Consider the following 15551-nt stretch of genomic DNA (forward strand, 5'->3'; position numbering starts at 1 on the left):
ATACCAGTTTGCATGAAGACCTGCTGCCAAACTGTACTAAATGTTAGAAATTTTAAACTTCTACTTTGAAAATCAAATTCCTCCTTGCAATTGACTGGTGTTAATGTTTTAAATGTGAGGACCACACACTCCTTCCATTTATTTAGAGAACCTGAACTGTGGTTGCTCCTTCCTACTCGCTGACTGCTACTGCTACCTGCCTAATAATTGTCTTTGGCTCCCTCTAAACCTGCAGCCAGAAAGGTATTTGAATTTTCCCCCTCTAGCACTTGCAAATCCGATTTTTATGTATAGCTAAGTGCTCTTAGCTTTTAGTCTATCTACTACTGGGGCCTGGTTTCTAGCAGGCCTGTAACTACACCAGATCCGGCCTATGTAATGCTGTTTGTGATGAGAAATCTAAACAGGGAATGGCAGTGAGGCATGGCAGGAATGTGTTTCCATTGGAGAAGTCAGTGTAGAGAAAAAGTATAAGCAAAGCTGTGTCCAGAAGGCCTTTTCAGCTGGCCAAGACGGAAGACTAATGTTATTGTACACAGGCTGTTACCCTGCCAGCTCTTCCTCACAGATTTGCTTTCTTTCTCTCTTCCCCTCACCCCAACTCCCCTCCCCCTCCCTCTCTCCTTCATCTATTCCTTCTCTTTCTCTTTCTTCCTCCCTCCTTCTTCGGGCTCTGCTTACTGTTTGCTCAGGTGGACAGTGACACCATTTGGAATGAGCTCCACTCGTCCGGTGCTGCACGCATGGCTGTTGGCTGTGTCATCGAGCTGGCTTCCAGAGTGGCCTCAGGAGAGCTGAAGGTGAGGTCTGGGTTGCATTAAGTGTGGGAAATCCAGAGAAGAAGCTGAAACAGAGATGTTGTTGTTTGGGAATTGTGGGGAGTGTGGTGTAGTAATAAAAAGAAAAGGGCGAGAGGAAGAGGGCAAGGAGATGGCCGCTAAGGTGTGATAATAACTAGACTGTAGGTAGGTAGTAGTTGATCCTGCTTGCAGGGCCTTCCTCTCTTTGGGGAAACTCGTGCTCAGGGCACTCTGGTGTGTTTTTAAGAGCATAGAAATAGTGAGTAAAGCTGTGGTCCAGGTTAAAAACACCCTTAGCATATTCATATCTGTCATGCCCTCCTGGGATTCTCTTTTGAAGTGATTTAAAAAATATGATTACTGAGTACTATGTATAAGCTCAGAATACCACCCAGAGAGATGGGGGGCAGGGGAGAAAGGTAAATACCAGACGGGAAGGATTGGGAGGAAGAAGGAAATTGTTGATTAGAAGGGTAATGATCCAGAGTATGTTTTTCCACGAAAGAACTTCAAAAATGAGCTATGCTTTATTGTTCTTTTCTTTTTATGGTCTCTTCTTTTCTACATCATATGAAAAGAACAATGTCCAAATCCCAAGGTTTCCCAGTCTAAACAATTTATAAAAGCCAGAGACCGGACAGATGTTGACATTTTATTTGGTATTTTAACAGAGCTATTTAAAGGTATGCCATGTGTGTCTTGAATGCAGTTGCCCCAATAAACTTTGTTGGTGCTAACATAGCTTTTTAATGCACTAGTTCACACACTTCATAACGAAACCTGGGCAGTGATTGATTTGGTATTTTTATCAGTTGTGGGGCTTAAGGGAAATATATTGTGACCAAAAACATAAGCGCCGTGAGTTTTGTTAATCTAAAATAAAATCTAATTAGGATTATTTTTCTTTGTCTAATGAATTTTTATTCAGTTACACCTGACTGTTCCACTTGTGATTAAAAATGCACAGTAGGAATGTGCACTTTACAGTGCATTGTTTGTCCCAGAAGTCTTTGCTTTTACTTTTTAAGAAGTCAGAACCTACAGAAATATAGTTTTGATGAGGTGAGCTGTATTAAAATATATATATATACATACATATGTATATACACATATGTATATATATACATGTGCATATTTATATGCCTTATGTGCAGTTGACATGATCAGCAGCAGGACATTTATTGCTCATCTTAGAGGGTTTTATGGGGCCATTAACATGGTGCTTACTACTCAGTCTTTACCTTTGGTAACAAGCTATTGAAAAGAGGAAAGGAATCAGCCTTATGGAGAGGTTTTGGCTGTCTCCCAGTGGCACTTTAGGAATAATCCTTCCTGTGTGGGTATGTCACTTGTAGCATTGGAATAAGTTGACATTTTAGAAGAATATTTGAGGGTCTTATTTTCAAAAGGATTTATAACACAGACAGATAACAGCCAGGCTACAATATTGTAATTTTTAAAAGATTAGGCTGGTACAGACTCACTTGATAACAAAGAAAAATGATTATGTTAGCATTTATAATTTCTAATTGTTTTGATTTTCAGAAGTTTAATCAATAATTCAGAAATATTCTCAAGTAGAATACCCACATATAATGCTCAAAATCATCATCGCTATTAGCCTCACAGTGTGCAGAATTGCCACATGTATGTATGAGGAGTGTTGAACAAAAACCTAATTCTACTTTTTGGGAAGTAGTCATTTAAAATAGCTAATTACAAACAAAGTGTCAACAACATATAGTATGGTCATGCTGACCACCAGCTGTACCAACATTGACTCTTTATGTTAAGAACAAGAATTCATACAAATGCTTTTTCCCCTTTGGTTGAGAAATAGCAGGTGTGGTTATAAAATAAAAGAGAAGAATAGAAAAGAAAGTGCCAGCCTAAGAATCAAGAAATCTTGGTCCAGGCTCTGGCACTTAAATGCTGTGTCATTTGCGGCAAATCATTTAACTTCTCTTGGCCTCAGTTTCTTGTTCTGCCCTGGTGCTGACATTCAGAGCTATTTGCAAATGAAAAGTTGATCTGATTCTCAATTATACATACTACAGCATATAAATAGAAGATATTCCAAAACTAATTTCAGTTTACTTTGGTGAATATTCCAGATTTTGCAGGTAGTTTATCTTTCTGATTGTTAAGCCCAAAGTGAAAGTCCAAGACAGGCAGGACCATCACAAAGGCACCAGTGCTGACAGGGTAAGAGACTGAACCTGTTGGTTGCTAACAATTTGGAGAAGGCTACGGGAATGCCATGTGGGAAAGGCAGCAGTTACAAATGGTTTGTGGCCACAGTGAAGAGCTGAGGTAGAGAGCCATGTTTAAGGACCTCTAGCTAATGAAAAATGTTACTTAGGGTCTATCTACTTGTCCCAGACTCCAATATGACAGGGCTGGTTCACCTGCCGGCCAGGAGCATTAACGCTCATGGCTGTGGAGATTTTCATTCAGATCTAGGAAGAAAATAGGGAAGCTTATTTGAGGTCACTAGTAAGTTATCCTCTGATAAAAGATGTAAAGAGAAAACTTTAGTGTTTTAGTGTTTCGTCTTTCATTTTCTACATCTACGTTCACTTCTCACATGTTCTACTCCATTCTCCCAGTAAATCAATAACTTAATGAAACAATGGCATATTATAATACTACATTTTCTGAGACCGCACTAATTTTACTTGGAAAAATAGAGAAGAATTAAGAACTTTATTTCATATAGGGTGGTCCTGGAAGAGTGCTGCACTGAGAGGTGGGAGACAGCTGGAAAGAGGTCACTGAACCCATAGAGGATGGGGACCTTGGAGATAAGAAATGTGTACAAAAAAGGGAAAATGCCAAAGACAAATTTGATTACCTAGAACATTTGCTTGATGCTGGACTTGATCATGACCACTCCTTCAACTTTTGACGGGTTCTGTCCTTTCTTCACCTTAGGGATACTGATGGGTTGAAGGAATTAGAAGAACGAACCAGGCACAGGGAGTGGGTCTCATGTTGATGCTTAAATAGACCACACGCAGCAAACTACAGCAGTAAATTGGTGTATTTTTGGCACAGAATGGACATACTCAGTGGAGTTCAGTGGAAATTATGGGAACTTTCAAGCTTTCCAGGTTTTTAACAAGATTTAAAAAAAAAAACCCATACGTGGAAATTTCTCTAATCTATAGATGCCCAAATTGGCTATTTCTCAGATTCTAGTACAAAGGAACGCAAATATTCTGAAAATACTGAAATGTTGGTGTATTGGAAACTGTAATTGGAAGAATAGATATCTCAAAATGGTCTTTTTGCTTTCTAGGACATTTAAGAAAGTATGTCTAGAAATAGAAATATCTCTAAAAGATGAGCATTATTTTTCCAAGTTATAAATGGTTCAGTACTTGGTTCAAAAATGATGCAAACTATCATGTTGTACACCTCAAGTATATACAATTTTTATTTGTCAATTATACCTCAGCAAATCCGGAAAAATAGTTTAACATTTATCAAGCTTTACTATAAGGATTCATTTTGATGCTATGTTGGCAATGCTATAATGTCACTATAAAAAGGTAAAAATTCCTTTAGCTATCTGGAAATTTTTGTCAAAAAAAACCCCTCACCTGATTATCTGAATGATGCATGGGTTTCTTTAATGTTTGAATGGATATTGATGTTATGTTGATAATAATACCTGCTATTCATTGAGTGTCTACTGTAGACTAGGCAGTTTACATGTAATTTGCTATTATTCTCACAAAGGCCTTTGAAGTAAGTACCACCAGTGGGATACCAGCTAAGAGACATCGAGTAACTTTTTAAGATCCTACAGACAGTTTAATAAATGGCAAAGCCTGTAAGTCTCACAATTCTCTCTTCTCTTTCAACTGCTCAGTGAGGGATTTCTTGTAGAGGCAGCACGAGTATGTAAGAAAAAAATGGTTAAAGTGATCTCTTTCAAATGGTCTAGATCCTTTCCGTTTTATTTCTATAAAACCTTTAATACAGGTACATACAAAAAAACCCCCAAAAAGTTATGTTAATAACTTACGAAGCACAATAATAAAATAAACACCTATGAGTCGTTCATTCAACTTAAGAAATACTACTTTGCTAACACTATGAAAGTCCTCTCAGTATTTATCTCATTCCTATCTTTTTGACACAGGAGTAATCATTAGTCTATTGTATTTTTAAAATTATTCCTTTCCCTTTTTAAAATAGTTTTAATGGTATGTTTGTGACCTTTATAAAAATGTAAGCTTATTGAATATATTATTCCTCAGATTTCTTTACTCCCACTTAAAATCATGTTATGAGGACTTTTCCTTATGAATTTATGTAGCTGTGATTCATTCATTTTCATTGCTGTAAAGTATTCCCTTGTTCATCATAATTTGTTTATTCACTCTTCTTTTGGACATTTTAGTTGTTTCCAGGTTTTTGCTTTTTTGAAGAATGCTGCTAGGAACTTTCTTGAACATGCTTGCTGTTTCCAATCTGGCATAATGGCAAGCTCCTAGCCATTAAATAATAAATAATAAATTTCAGTAAATAATGCAAAGTAGAATTCTAAAGTCATTTTGCCACAATGACATCAGCAAAAATGGCAGCTTAAACTTCTGAAAATTCTTTTCTCCATAAAATCAATGACAAACTGGCAAAATTTGCAGGATTAAATTTTTAAGAACTCTGGAAATTAACCAAAAGCTTGCAACAACTCAGGAAGTACGTATTTAACCAAAACTGGCTGAGTCTTGGTAAGAACAGTGAACTTGACGGTGTTTTAATTCACCCTATTCTCATCTTACCCTTTCCAGCTCCCCAGTAGCCTTAACAAATAACAACCTGCATTCTCAGTGAAAACCAGTAAGTTGGCAGTCTCCAGAGGAGGCAGGATGGGGTTGGAGCTTCTTCAAAGCCCCATTCTCAGAGAATTGTCGTTATTTAGCCTGTCTGGAGCTTCAGTAGAAGACCCCACTTGCAAGGCTGTCTTTGTTTGATCTGACTTGGAGTTCGCTTGATATGAAAAGCCTTTTCCCCAGAAGCATTTGTTGAAAAGCATTAAAGGCAGTTGATTAACTTCATGGCTGCCTGAAGTGGTGTATAACGGTGGAGAAAACAATAGACTAACCAAAAGCTTCAAAGGAAAAACTGGGGAATGAGAGGTACATAGGGTTGTGAAAAGTCTCATTAGAGTTCCTAAGAATCTAGAGGGCCACATGCATGATAGGGCTGTGTGCATATTCAGGGCTATATTCACACTCAGGAAAAACCTGAGAAGGCCCTAAGCTCTTCTTTCAAGCTGACTTTGAGGCTCTGCTCAAACAGGAAGTGAAGGCCAAGGTGGATTTGTCAGCTGCCTGGCTGAGTAGTCAGTGTGTCCAGCACACACAGGACCTCTTGACAAAGGCTGGGGACTGTTGGTTCCAGGCTGTTAAGGAAGTCTCTATCATATCATTAACAGACCACTAAATTAACCAAGCAAAGACATCAGTGCCACACTCAACATAGAATACAGGCTTTATAGAATTAATTCAGAAAAGTCACTAAACAAAACAACAACAAACCCTGGGGAGAGGTAAAAATCTAATTTCTATAATTGCCATATTATATTATTTAATATACCCAGCTTTCAATATAAAATTATGAGACATGCAAAGAAACACATGTATCCACATGAAGAAATAAAAAGCACCAGTAAAAATAACTACATAAATAAATATAAATGATAGTATAAGTGTATTTTCTGTTTGTAGCTCTTTCTCCTCTCAGATTTAAAAGTCAACTTCATGAAACAGTAACTATAAATCTGTGTTGATGAGGACACAGTGTATAAACATGTAATTTGTATGAAATTAACAGCACAATGGAATAAAGCTATGTAACAGCAGAACAAAGTTTTTGGATACTATTGAAATTTGGTTCACGTCTGAACTAGATTGTTAAAAGTTAAGAGGTTAATTACAATCTACTGCACAACTTTGCAAGAAAATAATTCAAAAATATATGGAAAGACATGACAAGGAAATTAAAATGATACACTGGAGAATATCTATTTATCTTAAAAGAAGGCAGTAATGGAGGAATTGAGCAACAAAAAAAGACTACGCATAGAGAACAAATACCTAAGTCATTTGCCAATTTCAAACCCCACCAGCAGCAAGTAAGAATTTCCAGTGCTCTTCACTTTCGTCTTTGTTTGGCGTTTTCAGATTTTTAAATGTTTGACAATCTCATGGATATAAAATGTCACCTTATAATGAACCTCTGTTATTACATATAGACAAATTTGATTGTTATATCCTTGTTAAACCTTTTATTAGTATTTAATAATTATCTCAAGTAAATATTTTTGTCCTCAGTTATATTTGTTTGATATTAATATAGCATTACTAACTTTTTTTTTATTTTCTAGTATCTGCCTAGTTCATTGTTTACCATCCCTTTGCTTGCACACTTTCTCTTTGTTATATACTAGGTCTATCTCCTATAAATGGCTCATGGATGGATTTTGTTTTCTTTTCTGACTATATATTTTAACTGGGAGTTCACTTCACTTGTGTTTATTATGATTGGTAGTGTACACAAATGGATTTCTCTCATCATGTTTTGTTTTTTTCTTTTCCTTCTATTTGTGTGTCCCCTTCCCTTCACTCACCCCTTGCTCTGTTTTCAGTTGCAATTTTTTTCTCATTCTCTGTTACCTCTAGTTCTTTTTAAAAATGTGCACATTATTTGTATTATTTTAGTAATTACCTTTTAAAATTCAACCTATTTAATCAATTCTAAAGTTAATCACTCTGTTTGTTCTCCTCATTGACAACTCAAGAACTTTAGAATATTTTAAAAGCAATTATGCCCTAACTTATATGCTATTACAGTTCAGTGCTTTAGCTTTAGCTTTTTTAAAAAAATAATAATAACACCAATGAGACATTATTATACCATTTTAAACCATCAGTGTTTCTTTATTCTTGCCCACCTATTTATCATTTTCCTAGTCACCATTTATCTTTGTATTTGAAACCTCCATTCTTTGATTGTTTTCTTTCTTCCATTTTTTACAAGTTTCTTTACTGATAGTTTCTCAGTTTTCGTTTATCTATGATATCTTTTTGACTTCATTCTCGAAAGAGTTCTGCTGAGTACACAGTTCAAAGTTGACAGTTTCTTTCAGCACTTTGAAGTTCCTCCATGCTTTTCTGGCTTCTAATTTTAATATAGAAAATATCTGTTACCAATCTAATTGTTATTTCTTGTAGATATTGTGTTTTTTCTCTTTGATTACTTTTTTTTTTTAAAGATTTTTCCTTTTTCTTCCCAAAGCCCCCCCAATACATAGTTGTGTATTTTTAGTTGTGGGTCCTTCTAGTTGTGGCATGTAGGATGCCACCTCAGCATGGCTTGGTGAGCGGTGCCATCTCTGTGCCCAGGGCTGCTGAAGCGGAGCGCGAGAACTTAACCACTCCACCACGGGGCCAGACCCCACTGTCTGATTACTTTTAATGTCTTCTTTTTGACTTTGATATTCTGCTTTTGCTTACCATGTGTCTAATAGTGGGTTTTACTGATTCAAAATCGTTTAAAATATATATTAGCAAGACTAAAATTTAATGCAGCCTTGTGATGATAGTTTGTGATGTCACCTGCATCAGATTGAAAGTATCCTTGCTAATTTCAGTTATTAATTATTCATTTATAAAACGAATATGTATTGAGTCTATTTTCAGATCAAAATATGTATTATGGAAAAAAAATAAAGCATGAAAGAGAATTAGAGGGTACAGGGAGAGGCCTAGCTCTGTTAGCTTACTTTATCAGGAAAGCCTTACTGATAGGGAGAGATTTGAGGTGAATGAAATAAGGGAAGAATCATGTAGAGAATTGGGGAAAGAATAGTCCATACAAGGGAAAAAGCAAATACAGAATCTCTCTTATAGGGTAGAGTATATAAGTCTTGACATGTTTAAGGTACTGCAAGAAGCCCCGTGTGTCTGGAGTTATCTGCAGAGAGACTAGCAAGAGATGATTTTAGAGAGACAATCAAGAGCCAGATAATGGGGTGTACATACACACACACATACACAATTATACAGCATATACATATATATGCATATGTAGATAGCATTAAAATCTAAGAGTGTGTTTCTGTTACCTTAGAGAATAAGGATAGCACTTACATTATTTATCTACCAGTTAATAGATAAAGAAAGCTGTATTGCCATTTCAGATACAAATTGCCACCAATTTGGCCTTTCTTAAAATATTATACTGTTGTCCATCATAAAATGGTATATCAAATAAGGTATGGGATGGAATATTTGTGTTCACTCCAATTTTGACCAAGGGCCCAAGCTGAGGATGATGGATGTTAGTTAAATATGATAGACACCTCCTGAATGAATTCATTAAAAGATTGTCAAATAGGCCTGAAATTGCTTTACCTAATCCAGTTTATATAACAAAAGACTAGATAATAGACATGTGATTGATGGAAGATGCTTCAGAAGGAATTTAAGTATTTTGGCTATTCTGTTCTGTTCCCTTCTATGCTTTCCCCCAACCTAAGTCAAATGTATAAGAGACAGGAAATTACTCATGTCTGCAGATGGGAAGAGTGGCTTTTCAGTGATAGCTTGATGCATGTTAAGTTACAGAAATTTGTAGAATCACTCTAGACTACTACCGGGATGGGGCACAAAGGAGTTCACTAGAGTGCCTGAGGTATGTATCAGGAGTTTGGGAGCTGTGTAAAGAGAGGAATGCCCAAGCTTGTCACCTGGAGAATGCAAATAGGAGAGCTGGCTTAAACTGCCATGTGGACGAGTTGAAGAGAGAGGGGTGAGCAGCTGTAGCAAAAACGACACTGTTCGTAAGGCAAGGGTTTTTCCCCTTGTGGGCCAGTAGACACTTTGCATGGAAGCCAGATTTGAATCATTTTGAAAGGATCTCACTGAAGAGGTCTACCTTTTAGGGCAAAATCCCCCTGGTAGAATAAGACTCGAAATATGTGAAGGAGATGATGAGGGCTTGTAAGGACAGCCAGTGAGTGCGTTGCCCACATCAGTGAACTTTGCAGGCTGGAGGTCACTGACAGTGTCTCTGAGGAACTTGTGAATGTTTCCGTTGAAAGAGAGATAATAACGTTTGTAATTCTGCCACAACAGAGGGCATTAGAAGAACCAAGAGGGATCTCCAAGTTGCGCTACTAATCTGAAGTCTTTATCCTTTTTATTCTTCCCGCTCTCCAGAGCTGGAAGATCCATAAGCTAGGCATGAAGGTGGTGGAACAAGAAAGGAAAAAATATAAACTATAAATTATATAGCCTCCTCCCCCAGCACACACAAATATACATACCACATTTGCCCACTGCTCATCCCTAATTCAGTGTGCCATCAGGTCAGTGGGGTAAAGCTGTAAATGAAATGTGACATTAAAGAGTTTAATTAGACTGAACTGGACATTTTAATATCTAAAGATGAGACTGTTCCCATAGCTGAAAGCAATCTGAAAAGCTGTGGACTGTATCAGATAAAAACTAAAGAAAGGTTAGTGCTGGGAGAAAAATAATGCTATTTTCTTTTTATACCATTCCTAATTCAGCCCATTCAATATACCAGTGTATTAGTTTTCTATTTCTGCTATAACCAGTTACCACAAATTTAGTGGCTTAAGACAACACAAAATTATTATTCTCAGTCCTGGAGGTCAGAAGAACTGTATAGTGTTATTGCACCCTGCTGACACCTTGATGTTAGCCCAGTGAGCCCTGTGCAGTTCTCTAGCATAATCAGGTGTTGGCAGAATTCATTTCCTCCTGGTTGTAGGAGACCATGAGTTCCCCGTTTTCTAACTAGCTATTAGCCAGGGGTTGCTCTTAGCTCCTAGAGGCCTCTCTCTATTCTTTGCTCATAGCCCCTTCATCTCAGAACCAGCAAGAGGGTGTAGAACTCTTCTCAAGTTGTCATTTTTGTGAACTTTTTCCATCATTGCATCTCTCTCTGACCACAGCTGAGAATAACGTCTCACCTTTTAAGAATGCAGATGATTTGAACAAGACCGTCTGTATAATGCTGGATATCTTTTCCATCTCAAGGTCTTTGATCATAATAATATCTGCAAAGTCTCTTTTGTCATTTAAGGTAACATCCGCAGATTCTGAGGATTAGGACTTGGACATCTTTTGGGGGACTTCTGCCTACGACAAACAGTTACTCAAAATTCAAAGTATATTCCTTCTTTCATGTTCTGATTGTATATGGCTATAAGCTGTTTAGTAATCACTTGAGAGTTTTCAAAAATAGATAATTTATCTTTTAATCAAGACATAATTTACATTGAGTAGAACATACAGATTTTCAAGGGTATTATGTCTTTTGACAAATGTCTATACCTGGCTACCACCACAAGTTATATAATATTTAAATTACCACAGGAAGTTCCCTCATGCCCCTTGGTAGTTGCTCTCCAGCACAGGGAAACACTGATCTGATTTTTCTTATAATCACCTAATTTTTCCTATTATGAAAAAATTATATGTATGCTTTTTATATTATATACTATATATTATATAGTATATATTAATTATATGCATATATATGGCAGTATACAGTATGTAGACTTTTTTATGTGGCTTCTTTCACTTAATATTATGTTTTTAAGATATGTTCATGCTGTTGCATGTATTGTTTAGCTTACCTTTTACTGCTAAGTGGTCTTCTATTTTGTGAATATTGTGTAATTTGTTGATTCATTCCAGTTTGGGACAATTATGAATAAAGCTACTATGAAGATACTTTTCCAAGTCTGTTTTTGGACATATGTTTTTATTTCTCATGGGTAAATGCTACGAAAGAAATAACTATGTTGTAGGTTAAGTATATGTGTAGGTGTATAAGAAAATGACAAACTGTTTTCCAAAGTAATTACTGTTTTATCTGTAGAATGTGCAGTTTTGTTTTTTTTTTTAAAGATTTTATCATTTCCTTTTTCTCCCCAAAGCCCCCCAGTACATAGTTGTATATTCTTCGTTGTGGTTTCTTCTAGTTGTGGCATGTGGGACGCTGCCTCAGCATGGTCTGATGAGCAGTGCCATGTCCGCGCCCAGGATTCGAACCAACGAAACACTGGGCTGCCTGCAGCGGAGAGCGTGAACTTAACCATTTGGCCACGGGGCCAGCCCCTAGAATCTGCAGTTTTATCACTTCCCTCATTCCTGATAGTGCTAATTTGTGTCTTCTTTTGTTTCTGATCAGCCTGGCTAAAAATTTATCAATTTTATTGATCTTTTCAAAGAGCCAGCCTTTGGTTTCATTCATATTCTTTATTTTTTTCTGTTTTCTATTTCACTGATTTGATCTTTATTGTTTTCTTTTTTCTGCTTACATTGGGTTTTATTTATTTCTTCTTTTTCTAGTTCTTTAAGGTAGAAGCTGAGGTCATAGACTTGAGACTTCTTTTTTCTAATATAGACATTTAATGCTATAAATTCCTTTATTATTATTATTATTATTTTGTTGTGGAAGATTGTCCTTGAGCTAACAACTGTTGCCAGTCTTCCTCTTTTTGCTTGAGACAGATTGTTGCTGAGCTAACATTTGTGCCAATCTTCCTCTATTTTGTATGTGGGACTCTGCCACAGCATGGCTTGATGAGTGGTATATGGGTCCACACCTGGGATCTGAACCTACAAACCCCAGGCTGCTGAAGTGGGGCACAGGAACTTAGCCACTGTGCCACTAGACTGGCCCCTCTTTATTATTATTTTTCATAATAATTGTATATTTTTAAGGTGTATAACATGATGATTTGATATACATATACAGAGTGAAATGATTACTGCAGTCAAGCTAATTAACATATCCATTTCCTCACATAGTTGCCATTGTTTTCTTTTTTTATAGTGAAAGCACCTGAAATCTACTTTCTAAGCAAATTTCCAGTATTCAAAGCAGTATTATTAACTATTATAAATTTCTTTCTAAATACTGCTTTAGCTGTAGCCTGTAAATTTTAGCATGTTATGTTTTCATTTCATTATGTTCAAAATACTAATTTCCCATTTGACTTCTTTGACACATGAGTTATTTAGAAGTATATCACTTAGTGTCTGACTATTTGGAGATTTTTCCAGATATCTTTCTCTCATTGATGTATAATTTAATTCTACTGGAGTCAGAAAATGTGCTTTGTATGTCTTGAATCATTTTACATTTATTGAGATGTAACAGTGTAATTCTCTTTGTCTCCTCCTATCCTCTGTATTATTTTGTCATGTATTTTACTTTTACACATATTATAGATCTCCACAATAAATTATCATTATTTTTGCTTTAATAGTTGAAAGTTTTTAAGTAATTTCAAAATGTGTATGTTCGTGTGTGTGCGTGTGTAAGAAAGAGAGAGAATATGTGTATACATATATAATATAAAGATAATTTATTAAATATCTTTTATATTTGAGCACATATTTAATCTTTCTAGTGTTCTGTATTCATTTGGGCAGATCCAGGCTTCCATCTGGTATCATTTCCTTTCAGTCTGAAGAATTTCCTTCAACATTCCTTGTATTGCAGTTCTACTGGCAACAGATTCTATCATCTTTTGTTTATAAGAAAATGTTTTTCTTTCCTTTAATCTTTGAATGATGTTATCATTTGATATAGACTTCTATGTTGATAGTGATTTCATACTGTAAAGATATACTTCCAGTGATATCTTTTTTCCTTTTTTTGATGAGAAATCAGCTGTTATTCTTATTAATGACTCTTTATTTATTGATTTAATGCATCTTTTTTCTCTCTGCCTTCAACACTTTTTATCTTTGTTTTTCGGTAGTTTTGTGATTAGGTATGGTTTTCTCTGTTTTTATCCTGTTTGGAGTTCACTGAGCTTCCTATGTCACTGGCTTGCTGTTTTTTATAAAATTTGGAGAACTTTAAATTCTTTATTCTACCGCATTTTCTACGTTCTCTGTGTCTTAGAGTCCAATTAGATGTTTATTTGATCACTTCACACTGTCCCACTGGACATTGAGTGTCTGTTCATTTTCTTTAGTCTTTTTTTCTTCTCTATACTTCTATTTGGATAATTTCTATTGACCTGTTTTTAAGTTCATTGTTCTTGTCTTCTGTTGTGTCCAAGCTGCCATTAATCCCATTAAAATAATTTTTCATTTCTCCTTTGGGTTTTTTTTTTACAGCTTCTAGGTCTCTTTTGAAATTCTCCTTATCTTCACCATCTTTTCCTATAGATTCAGCATGTCTATCACAATTATTTAAAAATCTTTATCTGATAATTCTAATATTTGAGTCACTTGTATGTTTCTATTACCTTATTTTTCACTTGATTGTGAGTCTTATTATTTTGCTTCTTTGCATGTCTTGTAATATTTGATTATATGCTAGGCATTGTGTTTAAAATCCAATATAGGTTAGAAGGGCTTGTTTCTCTGGAGTTTAATTCTTTTAAAAATTTCTTTGTGTCCAAAGTTCTTCAATGATTTAAAGGAAAGTGTACTTTTTGGGTTTATTCAGTGATTTATTGTTACTTTTGCAGGACTGAAGTTTTACACATCCTTCTTCCTTCTAATCAGGTGTGGATCTCCAAAGCAACTATATTTTTGAGAGGATGTTGAAGTTCTCTCCTATTTCAAATTTTATCTCTCACTCTCATAAGGGACAAATGCCAGTGATTAGAATGGGGTGACAGTTTTATTTCTCTATTTGATTCTTCAAATTAAAAAAAGGAAAAGACAAGTATGTAACTAATATACTCTCTGTACATCCACTGTGAATGACTATTTAAACATCAGAGAAAGGGAGAAACCTTGGCAGTTGTATGTTTACTCTTGTGTGAAACTGCCTTACTCTTGACCTTCTCACTTCCTGTTATACCAAGTGCTCCAACTTTTTCTGAAAACTCAAATTAGCCAACTTGTGGACTGATTTACACCTCTGAAAAATGACAAACATACAATACTTAAAAGCTTTTGGGTTAAGTGAAAGGTGAGCCTACCTACTACTCAGATTCTTTGCTCAGGAACCAAGACCTGTTGCCTAGTTGGTCTTCCTGTGGTGTTCCCACTGAATAATCTGCTTCCTTCTGGGTTTTTATTTTGCCCATCTGCTTTTCTGATGGCTAAGAGATCCATTTCAAGTTTGTAGTTTTGACTGCCTGCTCCGTGGTAATTGGATCTATTTCCAGTCTCTCCATCTGGTTCTCGGCTTTGAACTGTCCAGATTTCATTGCTTATATGTGGTTTAGCTCATACTGACTAAAAATTGCTGCGTCTCCCTTCAGACTGTATCTATGTCTCTCTTCCCTCTAAACCTTGCTGAGCTTTTCTCAGTCTCTGACACATACTTTACACTTTTAGTCAGAGTCCTGATGATATTTTTAAAATAACTTAGGTGGAAAAAATGCTTCCTGAAATAAAGTCCAGTCTCAAATTTAGCATTTACTTACAAGGTTTTCTACTGCTATATTTTTACCTTGATATTTAAAATATAGAATAAATAATACATAATGGGGGAAAATCTTCCTACTAATTTATGTTTGTTTTTTATCTTTAATAGTATTAAATTTGATACCTGCTGGTTTATGTATAATGCAGATGTTTCCTTGCTTTTTTGTCTCAATCTCTGCAAAAGATATTGTTTTCTTCTTGATACCAGTGTACAAATCGCAAGTACCGTACACACTTGGAGAACATAAGTATTTTACACCTTTGTAATTTTATATGGCAATAAATTTCATGCACGCAT

General features: G+C 35.8%; 1 protein-coding gene across 1 annotated transcript in view; it reads left to right on the forward strand.

The window, feature by feature from the left end:
- Positions 1 to 15551, forward strand: part of HDAC9 (histone deacetylase 9) — a 676098-nt gene that overhangs the window by 482660 nt on the left and 177887 nt on the right. The window contains 1 exon segment of the mRNA XM_070615860.1: positions 693 to 800. Within this exon segment, the coding sequence (XP_070471961.1) occupies positions 693 to 800 (108 nt within the window).

Source organism: Equus przewalskii, chromosome 4, assembly GCF_037783145.1.
Source record: "Equus przewalskii isolate Varuska chromosome 4, EquPr2, whole genome shotgun sequence".
Lineage (NCBI taxonomy): Eukaryota > Metazoa > Chordata > Mammalia > Perissodactyla > Equidae > Equus > Equus przewalskii.